The sequence below is a fragment of the Condylura cristata genome, unplaced genomic scaffold, assembly GCF_000260355.1.
Source record: "Condylura cristata isolate star-nosed mole 26May11 unplaced genomic scaffold, ConCri1.0 scaffold00025, whole genome shotgun sequence".
Classification (NCBI taxonomy): domain Eukaryota; kingdom Metazoa; phylum Chordata; class Mammalia; order Eulipotyphla; family Talpidae; genus Condylura; species Condylura cristata.
The window spans coordinates 17,824,310-17,846,957 of record NW_004567126.1 but is presented as its reverse complement, the minus strand read 5'-3'; the positions used below and the strand labels follow the sequence as shown (position 1 = coordinate 17,846,957).

The following is a 22,648-nucleotide window of genomic DNA, read 5'->3' as shown; positions in this document are numbered from 1 at the left end:
CCTTTGGTGACAGCCCCGACAATTTATGCACCCTGTTGGCTGTGGCCGTATGTTGTCATAACCTGGGTCATTTCCTCATTTAATACCGCCCATAAACTCCAATAAAGGTGTCCTGCCAGGAGCCGCGTAGTTCAGAGGAGAAGGGGGATTAGGTTTGGCAGCTTCGTGGGAAGAAACATGTAGGAGGTGAGGGGCTGCGCGGGGAGATCGGGGGACTTGGGCCACATTCAGGGGGCTGTCGGCCTGTACCCCAGCTGACGATCGCCTCTTTCCTTTCCTGCTCCCTTTGCTGCTGGCTTCAGTGTGTCAGATCCTGCCCAAAGGCGTGGTCGCTGTCCTGGGACCATCCTCCAGCCCAGCCTCCAGCTCCATCATCAGCAACATCTGTGGGGAGAAGGAGGTGAGTGCTGGGCCAGGTTGGGGGACACGCGTGGGCTGGCAGCTGGGCCACGTCCTAGAGCTGTCCTGGGTTCTTGACAAGCCCATCAAGGCCTGGTTGGTGTTACTGACAACCACTGTCACAAAACACTTTATTTATTCCCCTGTGTTGAGATGGAAGAGGGTTTCCTAAGATTTTCACCTTGAGCTCCTTTGAGCCTCAGCATTCTGCAGGGGGACCCTGGACAGTGCGACTGGGATGGTGGTGTGTGGGAGCCACGAGGGTGGGGGAAGGAGGAAGGCGGAAAATCTGAGCTTTGCAGTGCAGCTCCTTGGACCACAGCTTCTGTGTTGGGGTTTTCAGGAAGAATGTTTTCAGGGAAGGCATTGGTACGTTTATCTTGCTCAAAATAGTTTTGTAAGTTCTCAAAAAGAGATTTGATTTTGCTTTCTTTCTCATTTGCCAATTCCAGCAATTACTTCTTCTTCTTCTTTAATAATATAATAGTTTTTTTTTTACATCATTTTGTGCCTTTTTCCATCTCAGTTGCAATCCCCGTGGGCTTCCCATCACCAGATCACCCGTGTGCCATCACCGCAGTCCAGTGCATTTCCTTCCCCACACTGTTCTTGATCCCATTCCCCACTCCACCCTCGTAAAATTTTTCTGGTATATGGCTGTTCATCATTATTATTATTATTTTCTCCCCTGGTCCGTTATACTCCTGCTATGAGTGAAACCATCTGGTATTTTCCCTTTTCTTTCTGGCTCATTTCACTAAGCACGATCCCTTCCAGCTCCATCCATGTTGCTGCAAAAGGCTTGTGTTCATCTTTTTTGATTGCTGAGTAATATTCCATTGTGTATATGTACCACATCTTTTTAATCCAGTCATCCACTTTTGGGCATTTGGGCTGTTTCCATGAGTGATGGCTTCTTAATCAGGAATTCCTCCCCTGCTGGAACCTCTGGCTGGAGCCTCTGTTTTAAAGAGACAGGCCCATTCCTTCTAGTTCTAGTTCCCCAGGACAAGATGGGCTTGGGTGACTTTGGGTAATCACCTGCTCTCTATCCCATCAACTACCTTCTCACTCCCCAGAGAAAACAGACTCGGGAATGGAGAGATTCTGTCTCAGCTGGAATCTCTGCTAGTCCTTCCTGACTAGACCACTCCTTCCCCTTCTGACAGCTCCCTAGAAGACAGTGCCAAGTCACCTGTCACCTCAAGTGCCTTCTAGCCAGTTCCTTCTGCATGGAGAACTTAGTGGTGAGGGGCCGAGGTCAGAATCTGGGGGTGGGGATCTGGATGCCTGGCAGAGGGACAGGGAAAGGGGGACTCCACCTTGTACCTGCCCAGGGGTCGGAGGCTGGGCCTTCGTGGAACTTTACCCTTGGGAGGGTCTAATTCTGAGAGGCAGAATTGACCTCAGCAAGAACTGAACTCTGCCCCGACAGAGGCGGGTGGGCCCTTGCTCAGTCCAGGTCCCCGGGAACCTACCCCCTCCAAGACCCCCATTTCTCGTAGGACCAAAGGGCTTGACAGGTCCCTGAGGTCTTGGGTGGGGTGGCTGTGTTCCTTGTTACGAGCCCCTCTCAGGCTCGTTTCCTGCAGATGAACTTGCTGGGCGACGCTGGTTCTACCCCGCTGGTCCTGTAGGCCACGTCCCCAAGCCTCTTGTCATGCACTTCTGTGTGTTGGTGCCCCCCCCCCCACCAGATGTCCTTAGGTGACTCTTGAGCCTGCCCAAGCCGGAGAAGACGCCTCTGTCTCACTGCAGCCCCTTCCAGATCCTCACAGGCCAGGCCCCCAGGAAGCAGGACCTGATGTTTCCTTTAAATCTCTCTTGCTGCGCTCCAGCAGTGGCTCAAATCTGTAGCAGCTTGCTGTTCCGGCTGTTGCTGTGACCCTCACCGAGTGAGGGGGCCAAGCTCCCCATGTCCCCTGCTCTGCTCCCTGGCTTCTGCTCTTGCCTCTCCTCCTTCACACTCCCTCACTCCTCCGCAGCCCCCCCACCTTCATCCTCATTCCAGAACGGCCACTTCTTCGGGTTCCAGGATGTGATCGCACCCGACGTTCCTTTAACCCTGCTTGGCATCCCAGATCGGGGTGACCCCTACTGCAGCCACCAACCCTGTGGTTGACCTGCCACACAGGTGTGCCTCCCAGGAAGTGGCCAGATGGTTACTCCTCTTCAGTCTGGGCACACCCCTTCTGGAGCAGTCTTTGCTTTCTGTTCAGATTAAGCATTCATTGTAAGGTTTCATAAAGCTTGAACTGCCTTGCACGGAATCCCCTCGGTCCTAGGGAAAAGAGAGCGAGTTGTCATAATGCTTTTTTTTTTTTTTTTTGAAACTTGAAGTGGGGCCAGCAACTCCATAGCTCTGTGGTCGCTGCTTTCGGCCTTGCTGCCCTTCCTTCTGTCCTACTTACCTTTTTGTGTCCCCTGCCTCCATGGAAACCTTCTGGATGCATATGCACCTACACCTCCATTATGGATCTGTCTCTGTCCTGCAGCAGGACTGGCCTGAGCGCTCCCTGCGTGGGCCCTTCAGGGTAGCGGGCTAATTCCCCAGCAGCCTGGAAAATGGCAGGAGTGCTGGGGTCTTCCTACCCATCCCCCTTCCTGCAGGGGACACTCACCCTCACCCCCTGCCCAAGAGTGTTTCAGGAGTCTCGGTTGTGGGAGAAGCATGGTAGGGATTGAGAAAGGTCTTGCCTGAACAGTTACTGCGTGGTAGGTACGCAGCTATCCTGGTCTTCATGTCCAAGGTCTCAATTTATCACCCCAACGCTCTAAGAAGCACTTATTGGTATCTGCAGTCCCCACCCTCACCCCCATCTGTGGGGTCCAAGGATTCAGAAGTATCTCTGAGGGTCCATTCTAATGGGGGTGGAGGAGTTAGCTGCTATGGGACCTGTCGGTGCAGAGGGCCACCCAGGGAGACCTTGGTCAGAGACGCTCAAAGGCGTAGGCCAGCCAGCCTTGACCCTGTCTTGCCTCTTGTGATGTTTTTTTCCTTTCAAAGCCCATTTGTTTTGCACTTTAGACAGCTGGTCTGGGATGCAAAGTAGAAAGGAGAAGAAAGTCCCTTTTTGTGAGATGCTCAGGTAAACTTTGCTCTTTTTCAGTCTTTTATCATAACCCACAGGCTTTCCCCAAGTCTGCATTTCCCTGACTCTGCTAGAAAACATTGGTTGCTTTCTCTCTGTGACTCAAGAGCTGATTTTAGTTGAACTTAGGCATTTTCTCCATAGTGTCTGCCAAATCTTTACCTTCCCCTTTTCTAACCTCAGAGGAGCTTTGGTTTCTGACTTCTTCTAGGAACTTAAAACTATAGGTAGCAGAATCCCACAGAGAGAACCCCAACGTCACCAGGCCTCTGGGCCAGCACAGACAAAGAAGCTTCTGCTATTCTTCTGTTTAGTCCCTCCCAGAAGCCCATCGACTCACCATCAGGAAGTTCTTTCTGTTATCTATCCTCAATCCCACTTGCTTTTTTATATCCGTTCAACCTCCCCCCTCCAATACACACAAGTAATTTGGCTCTCCCACAGGGCAGTGGTCTTAAGGGGAGGTTCAGGATTCAGCATCCTCCGCTAAAGACACCACGTGCCTTCAACTCCCCTGGCTCTGGGTCCCAGGGATGAGGGTGACAGAATAAAATCAAGGTGGATGGCAGCTTATTGCGTTTTAACTTTCCCATTACCTCCACAATAGCCTGGGCCACCAATAAAGCAGCCATCACAACCTGTTAACATCTCTTCCTGGAGAAGAGAGGCTGGAGGCAGGGCAGCAGCTCCCGGAAGTGCCTGTAATAGATGCAGAGGGAAGCTGACACTGCCTAATGAAGCCAAAGCAGGTATTTATTTACCTGGCTCCATGTGGAGGCTTTTTCCACGCTTTCTCCACCTGTGGTGCTTCCTCCCCCGTGGGCTGATCTGGGGAGGCCCCTGTCCAGCACTTCACCCAGGAAGTTTGTCAGGAGCTGGTTTATACACCTGTTGACCTGCTGGGCTGATGATTTCTCTCTTTCTGCCACCTCTGCTATGATTTATTAGCTACAGATAAAATATTATTGTCCTTTTAAGGGCCCTCGGTCTTGCTGCCCAGCTCTGACAGCTCCTCTTAGAACAAAGATCTATTCCTTTGCCCTCTCAGGACTGGGGCCCCCATGCCACGGGCACAGTGCAGATCTCAGGCCACAGAGTCTTTCACCCTGGCTTTTCCTGCCTTAAGCCGTTCCTGTCTTCCCCTCCCCAGCACTGGGTACTGGGTCCCACAGCTGCCCTCGCCCACTGGCATGGAAGAGCCCGACCTCCGAAGCCTCCTCTCACCCTCCATTCTCTTTCTCACTCATTGTGGATCCTCCCTGTTGCCTACTTTTACTCCCCCACTCCCCAGGTCCCTCATTTCAAAGTGGCCCCAGAGGAGTTTATCAAGTTCCAGTTCCAGAGATTCACAACCCTGAACCTCCACCCCAGCAACACCGACATCAGCGTGGCTGTCGCTGGGATCCTGAACTTCTTCAACTGCACCACCGCCTGCCTCATCTGTGCCAAAGCAGAATGTAAGTCTCCCCAGGCTGGTCCTGCCCCCAGGCAGGTCGGGTCCATTGCCACAGGTTGATTTGACCCTGGCTTGAGAGACACCTGGCACGAGGACCCCCGCAGGTCATGGGGAGAATAGCCAGTGGGCTTGGGTGTCCCCATGTGTCCTTGGCTGTTTGTGTGTGAGTGAGGGTGCCGTCCAGGAGCTCCCTGGCCTGGAGGAAGCGGCGAGGAACTGAGTTGCAGGGAGACTGGCCAACTGCCAAACCTTTTTTGAATCTGCAAACTCAATTCCCATATTTTCAGCCGCATTGTTAAGGAGCTACAAAGAGGGAGGGGGGATATAAAATTGGATGCATTTGTACATGATGGGTTGAAGAGCTTGTTTCTCTAGAGAGCTGGTTTTGCTGATGGAACAAGGTTCAAGGTCAATTCCTGATAAAGCATTTTTTTTTTTTGCAAATGCAGGTTTTGGAAATCCATTTTCTCTGACTCTCAGACAATTTGTGACATAAATTTGGTGTTTGTGAGATTTGACTAATTTAAGCCAGCCCCTTCTGACAAATCTGTGTGTCTGTGTTCCTGGTGACAGCTGTGTCCCCACATGGTACAGCAGGTGCTGGCCAGTAGCTACCGCTGGGTCCCAGTGCCCAAGTCCCAGGTACCAGTGTCCATACAGCTCACCTGTGCAGGCCTCACTCTGTGGGCCCTTGAAGTCCCTGCAGCATCTGAAAACAAAATCTTCTCCCTATTTGCCATCAGGACCACTTTTTTAAAAAAAAGATTTATTTTATTTATGCATGCTTGCAAGAACTGGAGTATAGGCCAGAGGTGTGGGGAGGGAGTTGCTGAAAGAACTCACCAGAGACAGAGTAGGGAGCAGAACAGGCAGATCTATTGAACTACACTTTTAAGGGGAGCAATGGGTGAGTCAGGTGAGGTCTGCCATGCCATGTGGGTCACTTCCTTGGTGGGGATCGAACTCATGCTGCAGTGGTTGCAGATAGCTTTGTAGTGATGAGACTTTAACCTCTCCGCCACCATGGGGGCCCAGGACCACTTCCGGACCAGGCCCATGTACCTGGCTGCCTCCAGTGTAGTGTCATTCAGTTCTTCCATCCAGGTTGATCTGTGCTACCATGAACTAAAGTAACTGAGGCCCAATGATGTGTACATTTTATTTACTGTAGTTAAATTGTTATAGCCTAATGGGTGTGGACGTGTTAGAATTCCCCATTTTATGAAGTGTATGCAGATGTTGATTTATAATGACGCACACCTTAAACTGATACGTTATCGTGCATTAGTGCTTCAATAAAAACAACTACATGAATAAATAAAATAAAAATTTCAAATCTAGTTAGTTCACCATTCAAGAGCTCGAGAGCCACAGGTGGGCAGTGCAACTGCGTTAGATGTTAAGTGTTTTGTGAGCCAAGAATTTCATGGCCAAAAATACAGAAATATCTGATTCTATTCTGTCTTTCTACTCTGGTTCCCCTCATGGAGACTGATAGCACCCAGTAGCATGGATGCTCTGAATTGTGCTGGGGCCAGAACAGCTGTTGACCGTATCATTTTCCAAACTGGTTTGACTGTCAGTCCCCGAAGGATGCTAATTCAAAAGCCAATAGGATGCTGGTATTTGATGGAATGCAGTTGGGAAACATGCCGGGTGCCTCCTCGTGTGTGTGGCCTCCTCCCACCATGAATGGCACCAAGGGCCCCCCCTGAAGTTTCCGCCAGCAGCCCCCTCAAGCAGGACTGAACTGGTGAGGATGTCGAGTGGCCGAGGACAAGCCATACGTTGCTCCAGATAAAGATTCCCTGTGTTCTTCCTCAGTGCTGGGTTTAGTGTCCAACAGCCATGGAAGTCTTTCTTATGTCAAGCCACAGTCCCTCTTGCTGTTAGTCAAATCCAATTTGCTCTGCCTTGGGTCTTCCTGAGTTTTGCAAAGTAAGTTGCTCAGATGTTTGTTAAGCACCTAATGGGCTTTGAATACTGCGCTAGCTACTGTTTCCTCCTAGCCGGAGGTCCTGTCCATTAGAATTATGATGCTCCTTGACATTCATTTTCTCAAGGATTGCAAAGCTTTTTCACTTAATGTTTTTCCACCTTACCTCCTTCCACCCCAGTCGTCCTAGAACTGAGAAAACTATCTTGAAGCCGTTAAGGGATTTGCTTCAGGTCACACACCCGGTAGGTGGCAAAGCTACAAAACCAAGGTCCTCTGACTCTTCCTTTCCCCCCACCTCCCCGCCCCTCTCTGCCAGGCTGCACACGCACCTCAGAGCAGTGGCTCAGGACAGCCTCTGCCTGGCAGGTATAGAGTGTTGGAGAATGGCAGATACAGATGAAGGACACTGTGTCCCCTTGTCCCCCCGACTGAGCAGGATGTGGGGCGGCATAGCGCAGACAAGGTCCTTGACAGGATGAGTCTGTCCCAGTGCCGGAGAGGCCAGCCCCCGCCCAGTGGGCTCGTCCACCACACAGCGCCCTTGACATTGACTCTGCAGAGTGACTCAGCCCCACCAACCAGGGCCGGAGGAAGGAAGGTGGGGCAAAGCAGGAGAAGTTTGAGGACAAAGTGGATTAAAAATTTAATCAAAGGATGCAGAAATGAGGCACTGAAGGGAAATGCAGCAGAGAGCTTGGGAGGAGACACTCTTCCATCTTCCTTATTAATGCAGGACCAAGAGACACTGCACGTCGAATTAAGAACAGGAATCTAATTCTGTTTCCCAGTCACCGAAATTATGCATAACGGAGACCATTCCGTGGGGAATCATGCCACTTACTCTCTTCCCAAAAGTAGATTTTTAATAAGCAGGTTTTGGACCAAGCAGAGATTTCTTGCAGGTTATATTATTATTTTTCTTTAATGGGAAAAAAGTACCTGAACTTCTATAAATGCCAAGTTCTAATGAAGGAAGGGCCCTGGCATGGTTCTCCCGATCACCCCTACAGATGCTGGGGCAGATGGCTATTGGGGCTTCCAAGGAAAGTTGGGGTTCCCCATGTTGGCCCTAAGCCTTCTTTGGTGCCATCACCCAGCCCTGCCACAGAGCTACCCTTTGAGACCCTCACGCTGGACCCAGGACTCTGGATTCCTGTGGCCACAGTGTGGCGTGTTGTGTATTTCCTTGGTGTCTTCACACAGAGATCAAATACTCCTTTGGTTAGTGACGCTTTCCTTGGCATTTCTTTCCAAGTATTTTAAATCCCTCTTCATGGCGGAGTGTCCTGTCCTGGGCACAGAGTCTCCTGCCACTTATTTACTACCTCTGTGATCCTGGGAACATGACTTGGGCATTCTGTAGCCTCTGGTGTCTCCCCTGCCTTCCCAGGGTGACTGAGGAGATTAAATGGGATGACAGACACAGCATCCCTGCCTAGGGAGTGCCTGCAAGCACGGCTTTTCCTTTCCTTCTGTCCTTGCATCCCTTTGAACAAGGACAGAGCAAGCAAAGGTTTGGGCTTTGCCCCGAAACCTTGTGCTTGCTAAATTCAGTTCAGGCTGTTAAGGCATAAGCTCTGATGTCCTGGGGAGGAAATGCAGCTGAAAAGAAATGCAAGATAGTACAGTAAAAAGAGCGCCATCTAGGTATAGTCCAGCCAAGCAACTCCACTGCTTCTGAGCTGTGTGATGTTGAGCAGGTCACTCTACCTCTCTGAGCCTTAGTTTCCTCCTTTGCGAAATGAGGCTAATAATACCTCTCACAGTAATTGGGTGGAAAGGAGCTGTGTCCAGAACCTGATCTACACTTAATTACTATCATTCCATTCTGCAGCCCTGCTATGGCTGAATCTGGTGGAGAATGGGGGAGTGGGGGAATTATCCATAGCCAGGGGAGTAGGGGAACAGTAGTGGACTTTCCCTGTGCTGTCTCCAGGGGGCACTGTGGGAGGCCTTTTGCTCACAGGGACACAAAATTGACCACTTGTTGAGCATTTACTACATGCCAAACACTCTGCCAAAGGTGTTAAGTGATCTCAGACAAGGTGGACTCTGTGGCATCTCATCCTCTCTGTGGAAGGGCAGACATGAGGAACATCTCCCTACTCTTGGGAGGACTGGGGTCCTCCCTTACTAATTCCAGTGGTGAATCAGAGGACAGAATCTAGAACCAGAAAACCTGGGTTTGGACTTAGGCCTGTGCCAGGATCCCCAGCTCAGTGATCTCAGTCACTGCCTCCGTCCTGCTTCAGTGATTTTATCTCCACCCATAATATTAAGAACAACTGCCTCCCTGGCCACTTGTGCGGCTAAATCAACCCTGGGGAAAAGCTTAGAAAGACCATTCCTAGGACAGGGACAGCTGCTCAAAAGACACCCCGAAGTCAGAAAGCCTCTGGCCACCCAGAGGCCTGGTTCTCCTCACCCCAGCCTGGCCTTCAGAGAGGGGTGGGGTGTGGGTTGGGGCGGGGGTGGGGAGAGGTGGCCAAGCCAGCCAGCAGACCTGCCTGAGGAAATGGAGAGGCTCAGCCTGCTCCCCTCCTCCTGGCCAGGAGTGTGGGCCACACCCAGAAGCAGGTGAAACAGGGGAATGGAGAGTATTGAGCACAAGGAGAATCCTCAGCTCCTGAAATCCTCCCCACCATCCCCTGAGGTGGCCATCCTCAGAGACCTCCCACTAGACTTAAAAGCACCTCCTCCCCCCCACTCCCGCCCACCCCCTGAGTAGTAGCACTGTCCAGAACTTAAATCTGCTGCCAAGAGCAGCAGAAGTAGAAGAAATGGGTGTTTATTTTTATCTTTGGACACAGGGTCTTCTGTGTCCCCTGCAGACCATTACTTGGATAGTACTTGGAGATTTGTGTCCTTGTCCCATGAGAAGCCATGCTTTTCACAGCCTCCGCCCACCGCCTGACCCCTGCCTTCCAGTTCCAGAAGCCAGCCTCCCTCCTCCTTCCCAGAACAGCGTCCTGCTGCTTCTCTCATCGATCCATCCCATTGCATCCTGAGCGAGACTAATAGGTTCCCCGGGTCTCTCTCAGCCTAGGACTTGGCAGGCCCACCTGCTGCTCCATGAGTCCCCCAGAAGGGGAGGGTTGGGCTGGAGGTGGAGGGGAGTCAGCAAGAGGGCAGCTTTTAACCCCTCCGGTGACTGCTGCCTTTGTAAAAACCCTTAGCGCCATGAAAGAGAGAGCAGGGTGGAGAATAATAATTGGAGAATGCCACACTGCACTGAAAAACTCACAGTTTTCGTAATGTAATTAAGCTGTACTTTCTGTTCCGGAAATTCCTTCCCCTGCCTAGAATTTAAAAAGTATTCTTTTCCAATTCACAGTATTAGAGAATCTCTGGGTGAAGGATATCCCAATTTTCCCTCCACTGGCTTAATTCCTTCTACAAGGATCCTTAAAGAGGGACTTCAGTCTTTCCTTGATTACCCCCAGTGATGGGGAACTCACTCCATCTTTCGATAGCTCCAGTTCCTCCTGTGTTGAGCTAGGTCTGTCTCCCTGTGACTTCTGTCCACTGGTTCCTGGGTGTGGGTCTGAAGGTTGCCAAGATCAAGTCTGTCTTGTGACAGCCTTTCCTGCTCTCCTCCAGTCAGGCACCCTCTTCCTTCACGGGACTTGGAATCTGTCCCCTTCAGCACTGCTGCTCTTTAGCATGTAGAAGGTAGAATATCTTTTTACCACCCCCCCCCCAGATATTTAATTTAGTTCACCAACCAATAATGGGGATAGACCAAAAAGACTGAAGTGAGATTTCTATGCAACATCATGAAATAATTAGTATATATGCTGTATCTCCCTATGTGCGTGTGTCTACGCTATCAAATGTGTTGTCTGGTTTGTAACCAAGGGCTGTGTTTTGGATTACAAGTCCTACAAAAGTTATGGGATGAGGCTACAGCAGGCTGCCAGTAGGTGTGGGGGGAGCAGCTGCCCCCTGCTCCCCTGACATCCTCTCCCTCACCATGTCAGGTGGTCCTTGCTCTGATTTAATGAATAAGGACACGGAGGTGCAGAGCATTGGTAGGGCTCACCTACACCTGCTGTCTACCTGGCAGAGTTGGGCTGCAGCCCATATATAGCCTTGTGCTCTTTCTAGTTCCCCCGGTGGGGTTCACACTGGGAAAAGGGATGGCGAGTAAGAGATCCTGGGTGCAGATGCAGCCCTCCTGGGCACTCGCTGCTCCTCTCCCCCACTGCACTCTGCACCCTATCTTGTCCCTACTCAGCTTCTCAGCACACAGAAAGTAATTGGTATGACGTGGGGGAGCCGCACCCCAATATTCCGAGGGGCAGGAAGATGGGGCATGCTGGGCTTTGACTAGGGTCCCCAGCTTATCCGATATCCAGGGGACTCTTTTCCTTTGGAGCTCAGGGCACCTGCCAATTTTAAAGGAATGAGGGGCCCCTGGGCAGCCTTTGCCAGGCGTTTCCTTGCAGTGCAAATCCTGCTGTTATCCCCCAGGCTTTCCTGTCTCATCCCGCTGAATTTCATTGCCTGCTGGAAGACTCCCAGGGGATTTGGCCTCTTTCCCGGCCAGATGCCAAAGACTCTGCCTGCTACATCGCAGGCCCCTAGGGTCCCCTCCACTGCCCTGCCAATTCCCACATCCCACCACGCACTCCCTCCCCGCTAGCAAGCCCAGAAGGTCTCACTTGGGCTTCAGGTGCTCAGACCCTGCGCAGGTGTGATTTGGCTTTTTATGTCATCTCTGAGGAAGATGTGAATATTTTCTCCCTCGTCCATAGAAGGCCAATTGCAGCTGCCCCACAGGAAACCTACGTACTTAGACTGTCAACACAGGATGTGGTTTGAACTCTGTTGGAGGCTCAGCCACAGGTGCCTGGGCTCCAGGGTCCTGGAGAGCGGGGTCAGCATGGGACCCATCTCCATGCCAGCCACAGCATATCAGCCGGTGCCGGACTTGGGGATCGCATCTCGCACCCCTTTTGCAGATGAAGAATGGATTCTCTGAGAAGACAGATGATCTTTCAAGGTCACCCAGCCAGCCAGGGCTGACCCTGAGCTTGAATTCAGACTCTCTACATCAGGGCTGGCAGGGAACACCCCAGCAACATCAGGGCCACTCTGGATCGTGGCTGTTGGTGAGGGGCTGGGGGCAGGGGTCACAGACAGCAGCTGTCCCTATGGCCTTAGGCGGAAGGCAGGCAAGGACAAGCCCGGGCTGTGGCTGACCCTGCTGGGCCATTTCTGAAGCCTCTTTGTGAATGGCAGACTTGGCCTGGGCTTCCTCCTCTCTGCCCCAGCCTCTCTCCCAGGACCTCTGATGGAGGAGTAGAGTTGGCACCAAATTCCCAGCGCTCCTGTCTCCGTCATGCCAGGCCCTTGTTCTTAGTGAACCGAGCACAGCAAGTATGGGCTTTGCTCTCCAAGCCCAGATGCGTGTCCCTGGGTCTCCCCTGGGTCTGGGCCTGCTGTTTCCTGCCGTGTTTTGGCCCAAGAGACAGCCTGGTCTCAAGGGAGAGCGTTGAAGGAAATGGTAAGGTGGGAGCTCTGACCCAGCTGTGGCCACATGTGACCAGTGAAGAAGCACTGCCCTCCCTCTGCAAAACGAGAGACGTGGAACCGAACTCCTCAGAGTGTCCTTCCCTTCTCCCGTGTGCGTCTCAAGGCTCAGGAGGGTGAGGAAGCTGTGCAGGGGACCTCTCCAGATAGTCTTCAACCTGCCCTGTAGGTAAGATCCCTTTAGTCGCTGTAGAAACGGGCATTAGGGTTAGAAAGCCAACCCTCCCCATGAAACCAGTGTGGAAGGCTGGAAGGCTGCTCACCCTCTCATACTCTCCTCTGTGGGATGGAAATGTCAGAGGACTGCTGTGATGACTTTAGTGAGGTGAGTCTTGTGAAGTGCCTAACCCATTAGCCGGCACGTGTGAAGAAGTCAGTAAATGTTGCCCTTGTTGCTTGGGAGGGCAAATGCCTGTAGGTCTCTCTCTGTTTGCAGCCGAGAGCAGGCACTCCATGCCCACCCAGCCTCCTCTGGCCTGCCCTTTTAGACACGAAGCAGAATCAAGTCCCTGTGTCTCAGTGACGTCATTTGGGAGTCACTCCTCCCCCCTCTGCCCCTGGACAGCAGACAGCTTGGGTGGGGGGCAAGGAAGAGTGTCCTTCGCTCACACTCCCAGATTTCTGTTTTGTTCTAGGCCCACATTATTGCCTGTGGAGTGCAGTTCAAAGCCTGTTCCTTTCCAATCATCATAATACCTCATCTTAATGCAGTCACTGTGCTCAGAGGAGTTCAAAGGGTTTTGCTAACCTGTTTTCTGGGCCTTGTGATCTGGGAACTGCTGCCTCACCTCCAGGATGGAAACGCAGGCTTTCCTGGGCTCGGATGTAACATTTATGAGGGTTTACTGTGCAAGCAGAAGGCTCAGGCCTCCATTCTTCACCTGTTACCTTGTGTAATCCTTACGACGCTTGTGTTAGGATGCTGTTCATGTTCTCATTTCTCAGATGAAGGAACTGAGGCCAGAAGACCTGGCCACAAGCAAAGGTCCCACAGTGAGTAAGTGGCCGGGTTAGGGAGAGGAACCCAGGCCAGGGGGCATCTCAAAAGGTCTCGGCTGCTGGACCTTGCTGCCCCTGTAACAGGAGTGCTTCTTCCCTCCTGAGCAGAGCATTGTCAGGGAGGCCCAGGGCACGTGGGAGCCTCCTTTCTTTATTATTATCATTATTATTGCAAAGATTTATTTATCTATGCATACAAGAGCTGGGGTACAGGCCAGAGGGGGTGGGGGGATTCACCAGAGACAGAGTGGAGAGAGAACAGGCAGATGGACTGAAATACACTGCTGAGGGGGAGCAGCGGGCAGGACAGAAGAGGTCTGCCGCACTGTGTGGGTCACCTCGCTGGCAGAGGACCGAACTCCTGCAGCAGTGTCTACGGAGAGCTTCAGAGTGCCACGCTTTAATCCCTTGTGCCACCAGGGAGGCCCCTTCTTTTTAATGTAAATGTGATCACTGAGGCCCATCAAGGTTAAGCAACTGACTCAGGTTAAGATGGGGCTGCATAGCCCCAGCAGAGGGGCCAGCCCACCACCCTGCTTCAGGCCCGCTGAGCAGGTGCTGTTTTTTAGACTGTTCCCAGCAGCTCTGTGGACCCTCAGGGGTCTCACCCTCTCTTCCCCTCCAGGCCTTTTAAACCTAGAGAAGCTGCTGCGGCAATTCCTTATCTCCAAGGACACACTCTCGGTCCGGATGCTGGATGACACGTGGGACCCCACCCCGCTCCTTAAGGAGATCCGGGACGACAAGACGGCCACCATCATCATCCACGCCAACGCCTCCATGTCCCACACCATCCTCCTGAAGGTGGGAGCCGGCCGGGCGGGTGTGGGTGGCACCTCGCAGCCCCCTCCCTCCTCCCCAGCTCACCGTCTTCCTCCCCCGGCCCTCTTGCCTTGCTGTTCTGAGCACTGAGGCTGCAGGCACCGGGGTTGGGCCTTCTACCCTGTTCATCGTTTCAGTGAACAGCTCCTGAAAGAAGAAAGACAATGAGGTTGTCAAATTATCTGACCCCTGGGCCAGCAGGGCGGCCACCAACTGAGACCTGGCCAAGCCTAGACCCTGCCAGGGGCTGGCTCTGAGGAGGGGCCTGGGGCTCCCAGGGGGGCAGAGGACAGAGGGGAGGGCACTTGACTATCTGCCAAGCAGTACACAAGTATTTCTGCATTTTGAAGCTGGGACCATCTTGTCTGTGTGTGTTGCCACCTGTCCGCCTGTGTGTGGTCCTTCCATGGCGTTCTGCAGTCTACAAAGTGCCTCCACGTCACTTCTGCATAATCCTCTCAGTGACGTGACTGGGGGGACTGTCTTCACTGAACGAAAAGCCGAGTCTCTGGAAGATGAGCAGCTTTGCCCAAGGCTCGTCCTATGAGGAGGAGAGCCTGTACCCCTTGTCTCTGATAGCAAGACAGGCAGTTTCTAAACCTCCCAGTCAGAACTGACTTGCATGAGATTCTGGGAGGGGTGTTGTTACAGAAGTCGGGTGGCTGGGGGCCTCCCTGGACAAACAGCTGGACACGGCCGCAGTGAAATCCCCAGGTAGCAGTTTCTGGACTGGAGCTGGGTGAGATGTACAAGCCCAGGTAGAGAGCACCCCACTTCCAGACTCCGCAGCAGTTCCCAGCGAGCAGCTCCCCCAGCGTCTCGGGCACACTGCCCTCTTCTAATGCCATTTTAATTGCACGTTTAAACACAACCTGCCATGGTCCACTGGGGAGCCCAGGCCCCTCGTTACCCTCTGCCAAGCTGCGAGGGGCCCACAGACACTGGACTGTCTCTCCCTCTCGCTCCCGCCTCTCTCTGAACCTTCCTGCCCACCTGGTTTTTATCTCCGGTCCTAAGAGGTGTGAATGAGTTCTCCCAGTACAGGGCCCGTCCCCTGGGCATCGCCACAGTAATCTTCCACAGCTCCAAAGGCCCAAGTTGTGTGCACACACAGACACAGGATTTTTCTCTTTTCTTCCTTATCCTCTTCTCTTATGTCTGGGCTAGTTGTCCCTGAACCCCTCAATATTCTCAATATTCTCAAGAATATTTCTTGATTTCCAGCAGATGCTGTTAGGCTCTGTTGGTTTGATTTTTAATTTACTCTTGAAATTTTGCAAAGTACAGACAAGTACATAGAAGAAAATAAAGATCATTCACAATTCCATTACCCAGAGTTAACCACTATTAAATGTGATGTCTATCTTTTATGCCTTGATAGACACAATTCTTTTTCTTTACAAAATTACCGCACTGCACCTACTCTTCTGTGACCTGCTTTCCTTCACTTAACTATCTGCCATGCATTTTCCCCATATCATTACGTATTTTTCTGCAGCTATTTCAATGGCTGCATCATTTTCTGTCATATGGGTGTCCATAATTTATTTAACCAGTCTTTTATTGTTGGAGACACAGGTGGTTTCTAATCTTTCCCTATCATAAATATTCCTGGGGTTCACATCTTTGTACATTAATCTTCATGCACATTCATGAATATTGCCTTAACATAAATTTCTAGATGTGGAATTGCTGAGTTAAAGGTATGCGTGCTTTTCAGGATTTTGAAATGATTCACCAGATTATCTTTCAGAAAGGCCATAACAATGTACAATCCCACCAGCCGTGTAAGGTGCCCTGTAGCTCCCTTGCCAGTACTGGGTATTTTCATTAAAAACACATTTATTTGACGGAATCCCCTCTGCAATGAGCATCATGAGCAGACTGTTCTGCTGGGGGCAGTGGTAGCCTTCTCAGAGACCACCCATCAGCCTCAGCTTTCGCTGCCTTGGCACCAAACCCACCAAAGCCTCCCAGGGAAGCTTCCAGAGGCTTGTTCCCTTTCTTCCTATGTGACTCTCGTGAACCAAACCGCCAAGCCCCCCAGGCCGGGGCTCAGTCCCCAGCTGCTCTGGGGTCCTGTGCTCCTCTTTCCAGGTTACAACCCAGCCTTGGGGGGCTCCTGGAGTGTGGGGAGCAGAGAGTGCACACAGCTTCTGGGAAACTCGCTGTGCTCCCGTGAGCCTGGCCTCGGAGCTTGGCAACACTCTGCTGTCTCTTGATTTCAGAAGGATTTGCAGAGTAATCCCCCACTTTATTGAGCGGCTGTTCCAGCAGAAAACTCCATGTTTACCCAGAATTCGGGTCTTAAAAACCAAGGATCTCTTGTCTTTTATCTTCAGGACCGCAGATTTCACAAAATGGGTTTTAACCATCCGAGAGTGCCCTCTCCTAGTCCCTACCCCCAGCCCAACCCCTGTAGCCAGTGGGCTGCGTGGGCCAGGTGGTGATGACAGGCGTGGGCGTGCAGGAGACACGGCTGGACCTCATGCTGTAGCACGCTCTTGGGAGTGGAGGACGACAAGGCCTAGCTGAAGGCAGAAGGCACCTCCCATCGCCTTAGGACTCCCCGAGCTCGACTGTGACCCCAGCATCAGCTCGCCCCAGTCCCTAAGCCTTTCTGCATGTCAGTTTCCCCTCTGAATGGAGGTGATGTGGCTGTCCCTGCCTGCTCTTCCAAGGAGCCTGGGAGGATTCCTTTAAGAATGCTGCCAAAATTACTGGAATTCCTTGGGAGATGAGCACTATGTCAGAGGAAAATGCAATCATCACTGGTCTTGTTTCTCCCCCATGCACCTCAGTCGTCATGACAAAAGCAGTTTCCCAGTGGCCCAGGGCTGGAGGATGCATTATGAAAATCTAACCGGCTGTCAGGAGGGATGGGGGACCTGGGGACAGTGGGTCTCATTATCTACCCTGCCTCCTTGTCAGTTTCTGTAACACCTGTCACACTCAAAGCCGGGCACACTGGCAGGGGAGGTTGGCAAGGGGCGTTGATGATGGCTCCAAAGATCAGACAAAAGGAGGCAGCGCTGAAGTAGCCAGTCTCCACTGTGGGGTGGCAGCGCTCTGGCGTGTTCTGGTCGCGGGGGAGTCAAGTCACCTGCAACTTGTTCCTTCCTACAAGGGAAGGCCGAATGTGCAAATGGCTCACCTGCTTCCTCTGTCAGTGCAGACCAAGGGGTCTCCTGCACTTGCATGGCAGCAGGTGGAGTTCCCTGGGGAATTGTCTGCAACCCACAGATGCCCGTCTGCCTCTGCCCCTCAGAGGGCTGCACCGGGAGTTCAGTCCTCCAGGGGAATCCAGTTTGGTTAGCACGAAATTGGGCTGCCTGACTTTAATTGTGTCTCTTCCATTTATGCAACGGGTGACCTGGGACAGGTGACTCAGCCTTTGGCCTTTTAGTTTCCTCGCCTGTCAGATTTCCCTGTTAGTCCTTACCCCGTTGGGTTAATCCAAAAGAAATGATTTCTAGTGCTTGGCATCTCTGAAACAGTGGGTAAGTTAGCCATTGTTACTGTTCAAAGTCATGGAGATGATTATTAGATAGTCTGTTTTATGCTTTGCTTCATTTCCTTTAGTCATTTTGGTTTCTGTGATATCAGGTGATAGCCATGCGAATGTCGGATACATTAGAACATCAGCTACTGGGGGCGGGGGCTTTGTGGGAGTGGGGAGCAGGGTGGAGGTGGAGACACCCTACTCTAGAAACCAGTGTTTCTAAGCTCCATCCTTCAAGGTCAAAGGGGATGAAAGAACCAATCAAATGTCCTATCTGTGTGACGCTGGAAAGTTGTGGGCCAGACATTTGCCTAGACTGGAAACCCTTGCAGTTTACTCACTTTGGTGGGTTTATTTTTCCTCTCTAATCTCCTTCTCTTCCATTTTCAGGCAGCTGAACTAGGGATGGTGTCAGCCTACTACACATACATCTTCACTAATCTGGTAAGACATTCTCAGCGCCTACTGCCTTGGCATAGAGTATCTCATTAATTAGGGTCTGTGGGGTGTGATGGAATGAAGCCCAGGAAGGGAAGATGGAGGCAGAGGAGAGAGGCCAGAGAGGCGAGGCATTCTGGAAACGTGGAACTCCAGGGGCCATGGGATTCTCACCCCAACACTTCTACCCTCAGGAGATGGGGGCCCTAACTCCCCCACTCACATGCCTCCAGCCACGCAGCATGGATGAGTCTCCTCTGTGGGTCTGGCACCGCTCTGGAACCTTCAGGAGTCCAGCTTGTGCCTGGCCAGATCCAGAAGTAGACCAGACTGTGTCCCCCAAAGCATGCGTTTTGTGGTGTCCTAACTGTCTGTGTCATCACAGGCCATCTCTGGCTTGCCTCTGGTTTGCCTCTCCCCCTATTTTGCAGATGAGAAAATAGATTGGGTTGGAATCTGAGTTTCCCCCTTCCCCCCAACACATACGCCAGTTGTAGACCCTTGAACACACATGCGCCTTGGTTTCTTTGTCTTTCACAGGGACGTCAGAACAGCTGTGGCACAGGGTTACTTACCTTTGAAATGACATCATTTCATCTGTGCAGAAGCATTTTGAAATTGTAAAGCATTAAAACATGTGTAAGGTTATTAGAAGTGTAGACATTCATTCGAGAGTAGAAACAACCCAGGGAATGGGTTTTTGAAAAATTCCTAACTTTTGGCTTTGAAATAATTATAGATTCACGAGAAGTTGCAAAGAACACAGAAGGAGGCACAGCTCAGTGTCCTCACGTGGTTCTGTCTTACATAATGACATTGCGGTCTCAAACCAGGTTATCACATATCGAACCTATCAAGATGTAGCTCTTGGCATAACCTCTCTAGCTCTGTAACTCCCTGCAACCAAGATACAGCACTGTCTCATTACCCACGGACCCCCTCAGGCTACCATTATCTTCCACCCACATCTCCACCATCCCTAACCTCCAGTAGCCACTATTCTGCTCTCTGTTTTTATGGCTTTATAATTTGGGAAATGTACTACAATAGAATCACTCAGTTTACGACCTCTGGAGCTTAACTTTTCCCACTCAGAAGAATGCTCTCGAGACACACACGTTGCATGAAGGAAGAGTTTGGTCCTCTTTGTTGCTGAGTTATGTTTTTTGGTGTGGCTCAGTGACCCACCTGTGAAGAAACATTTTGGTTCTTTCTTGTTTTAGGTCCAAAGAGCTGTTTTAAACGACCCTTCAGAGAGGAAGCTTATTTTATGTGATGGCTGCATGAGATATTGAGATCAGTTAAGTGGCCCCTTCATCCAGGCATGCTTTCGATGTAATGGGCAGTGGGCCAGGCAGCAGGGATTAGTTGGAACAAGTGTCCAAACCTGCCTTAGAGAAAATCAGAAATACCTATCGTACTGTGAAGTGATGGATTCCATTCGATTTGCATATAGAATGCTCTAGACACTGGGCCAGGGCCACTTGTTCTCTCTGGGGTGGACAGAAAATACATCACTGAAGAAGTGGCCTTCGGGCTCTGCCCTGAAAGATGGTAGAGTTTCCTAGATAAACCAAGAATGGAAGAGCCTCTGGAATAAGGAGCAGTATATCCATGTAGCTGGAGATTTGAAAATACATGACATGTCCAGGAAACAGTGAGTCTTTTCAAATTCACGGATTGCTCTCAGAGTATGCATATCAAGTTTATTACTCTTCATTTCTCGATTTCCATCCCTTCTTGCAAGGAAACTATTTAGAAGATTTACAGCAGGTGGCTATGAATCGCAAGCTCTTTGATATATAAGGGAGCAGAACTCAGCCCCCTGGGTTTGACTCTTACATAGTGAAATGGAAAAAGGCTACCTAGAAGTCAAGATGTTCTTGGTCGACATATTGGTGGTCACGTGATCGTGGCGATGGTGCAGTTTCCCTCCTTGGTGTAGTAGCCATGCCCCCTGAAGGTGGGGGAGTGACAGTCTTTGAGTCTGTGGTCGTTGCCCTTTTCCAGCTGTGGCTTTCCATCAGCAGCTCTTTGTTGGTGCTGCTGTGCTAACCTGAAGCCTCCGTAGACCTATGCTCTAGAAGTTGGAAGTCACCTTTGAGGAATCCAGTAGAATTCCTCTCCTGATGTGGGACTTCTTCCACACTAGGCTCTCCAGCCATCACCTGCTAACCCCCACCTCCAAACTGTCTAGTCCCTTGGCAGAGTTTTTCAGCTGAAATCTAGCACACGGAAAGAAGTCTCACAAATCACACGTACCTAGCTTAGTGAACCTTCTCCAAGTGAGCACACCTGTGTCAGCAGCACCCAGTTCCAGAAATAGAACCTTGCCAGCATCCCAGCCGGCCCCCCCCCGCCGTCCCCTCCCAGTCACTACCCCTCCACTGTAAAACAGAAGGAACTTCCTTGGCTTCCTTCCTTTTTCTTCCTGTCTCACACTGTTGCTGTAAATCAGAGCATTAACATGTAAAGAGGGAGAAAAGGATTAAACTATTCCCTGAGCAATGCAAAAGCATTTGCTTAAAGTAAGGAGGCATCTGGGGGAGCCCAGGCAAGTTGGCAGAAGCATAAAGAGCGATTAAAGTGCAGTTGTGTTCCATTTTGGGAGCCTGGGAAGTCAAGGGGAGGAGAGGAAAAGACAGGCCAGGGGCCACCTGCCGAGTGCCAGCCCAGCGGGCCAGCAGAGGAGGCGGCTGGCGGTGCACCCGTGACAAGGCAGGTGGAAGCAGGCCAGTCATTTGCAGCGAGGAGTCCCAAAGCGGTAACCAGAATGAGAAGTTGCTTGGCTCGGAGATTTTTTTCCTTTAATACACATTTTTTTTATCAAATTTTATTGATTTGCTGTTTGTTTTCAAGACTGCTTAACTTTTGGGCTTACAACTTTACACCTGAGCAGAACAGTCTCACCCTTCAGTGAGACTGTTGCTCAGTGCCCACCTCCCATCACCCCTCCCTCCTCCTCTCCCTCGACTCCCCATCCTCCCAGCTGGTAACCACCATAGATTTCAGAGCAGCAAGGTTATTTCTATTGTGTTTTGACACTTGGCTTTGTTTCGTAATTTATATGCCACAAATGAGCAAAACCATCCAGCATCTGTCTTTCACTTCCTGACTCTTTCATTTTACCTAATCTACTCAAGATCCATGCACCTTGTCCCTAAGGCACTGTTTTTTTTTATATTTTTAGTAACTCAGTAGTATTCCATCAGTATATAGACCACCGCTTCTTTCTCCAGCCTGTATCTAGGTTCTTGGCCCTTGTGACTATTGCAGCTATGAGCACAGGTGGGAATGAATCTTCTCATAGAAGTGCTTCATCTTCTTCATATGAATACCTAGGGCATGGTAGTGGTATTGCTGCCTCATACAGCATTTCCATTTTTAGAGTTTTAAGGAATCGCCATACTGTGTCTGGCTTGGAGGGTTTTAAGAAGAGAGTGTCACCCCGCTGTGTACCACCTCTCCTTCCTCTTTTAAAATGGGGATAATGAAATCTTACAAGGTTATTGAGAGGAGAAAGTAAAAATGCATTATAAATTATGAGGTACTATAGGTTGCTAAGGCACTGTATTTTTTTACTTATAATGTTACAATTCTTTTAGTTTTCAAAGAGCTTTTTTCCTTTTTGGGTAGGCCGGGAGTAAGACGAGCCCTGGGAAGATGCCTCAGTCAGAGAGTTCTTTGAACCTGGGATTTACAGGGCTCACAGTTTGTAAGTTTGCAAGGGGATGTGTGAAAATAACTGTATGAATGATGGTGGCTGAATCATAATCTAGAGGATAGAAGTGGAACCTTTGCAAACATCAGGCAGTGAAAGAACATTCTGGAAGCCTCTCATTAGTGCCTGGGCTCGCTGGAAGGGACAGCCTCTGTTAGGAGTCAGGGAGCTATTTGTGGTTCATTCTTCCTACCCAGTGGCAGTTGGAGTTTGGGGCCAGAGCAGGAAGTGTCTCCTATGTAGGGCAATGAGTAGCCTCTCTGTGCTACTCCGGCCCTCCCAGCCAAATACAGGCGCCGGCAGGCTTCAGTTCTTCTTTATTCTTTCTCTGAAGTCCTTAGGGACCCCTATCATGCCCCATTACTCTGAATTCCGGCACAGAGATGGAGCAGGTGCTCACATTAGCTTCAGACCAGCAGGGTAAGCTGGAAAAGTCACAGAGATTGGCAGGAGGTAGATTTACCTTAGAATTCTTTAAATTTTTTTATATATTTTTTAAATTTTTTTTGACATCATTCTTCATTTTGTGCATTTTCCCATCTCAGTTGTAATTCCCATGGGCTTCTCACCACCAATTCACCTGTGTGTCATCACCACAGTCCAGTGCCCTCTTCCCACCTCAGTTCCGATCCCGTTTCCCCTCCCACTCCCATAAAATATCTCTGGTTTATAGTTGTTCATTGTTTTCATTTTTACTCGTTTACATTTGCCTCCCTCTCCCCCTCCCCCTCCCTCTCCCCCTCCC

General features: G+C 50.8%; 1 protein-coding gene across 2 annotated transcripts in view; it reads left to right on the top strand.

Annotated features, from left to right (window-relative positions):
• Positions 1–22,648, top strand: part of GRIK4 (glutamate receptor, ionotropic, kainate 4) — a 383,774-nt gene that overhangs the window by 230,993 nt on the left and 130,133 nt on the right. For both annotated transcript variants that reach the window (XM_012729818.1, XM_004689170.2), the window contains exons 4-7: positions 303–400; positions 4,783–4,948; positions 14,046–14,224; positions 18,135–18,188. In XM_012729818.1, coding sequence (XP_012585272.1) covers positions 303–400; positions 4,783–4,948; positions 14,046–14,224; positions 18,135–18,188 — 497 coding nt within the window. The remainder of the gene's footprint in view (positions 1–302; positions 401–4,782; positions 4,949–14,045; positions 14,225–18,134; positions 18,189–22,648) is intronic.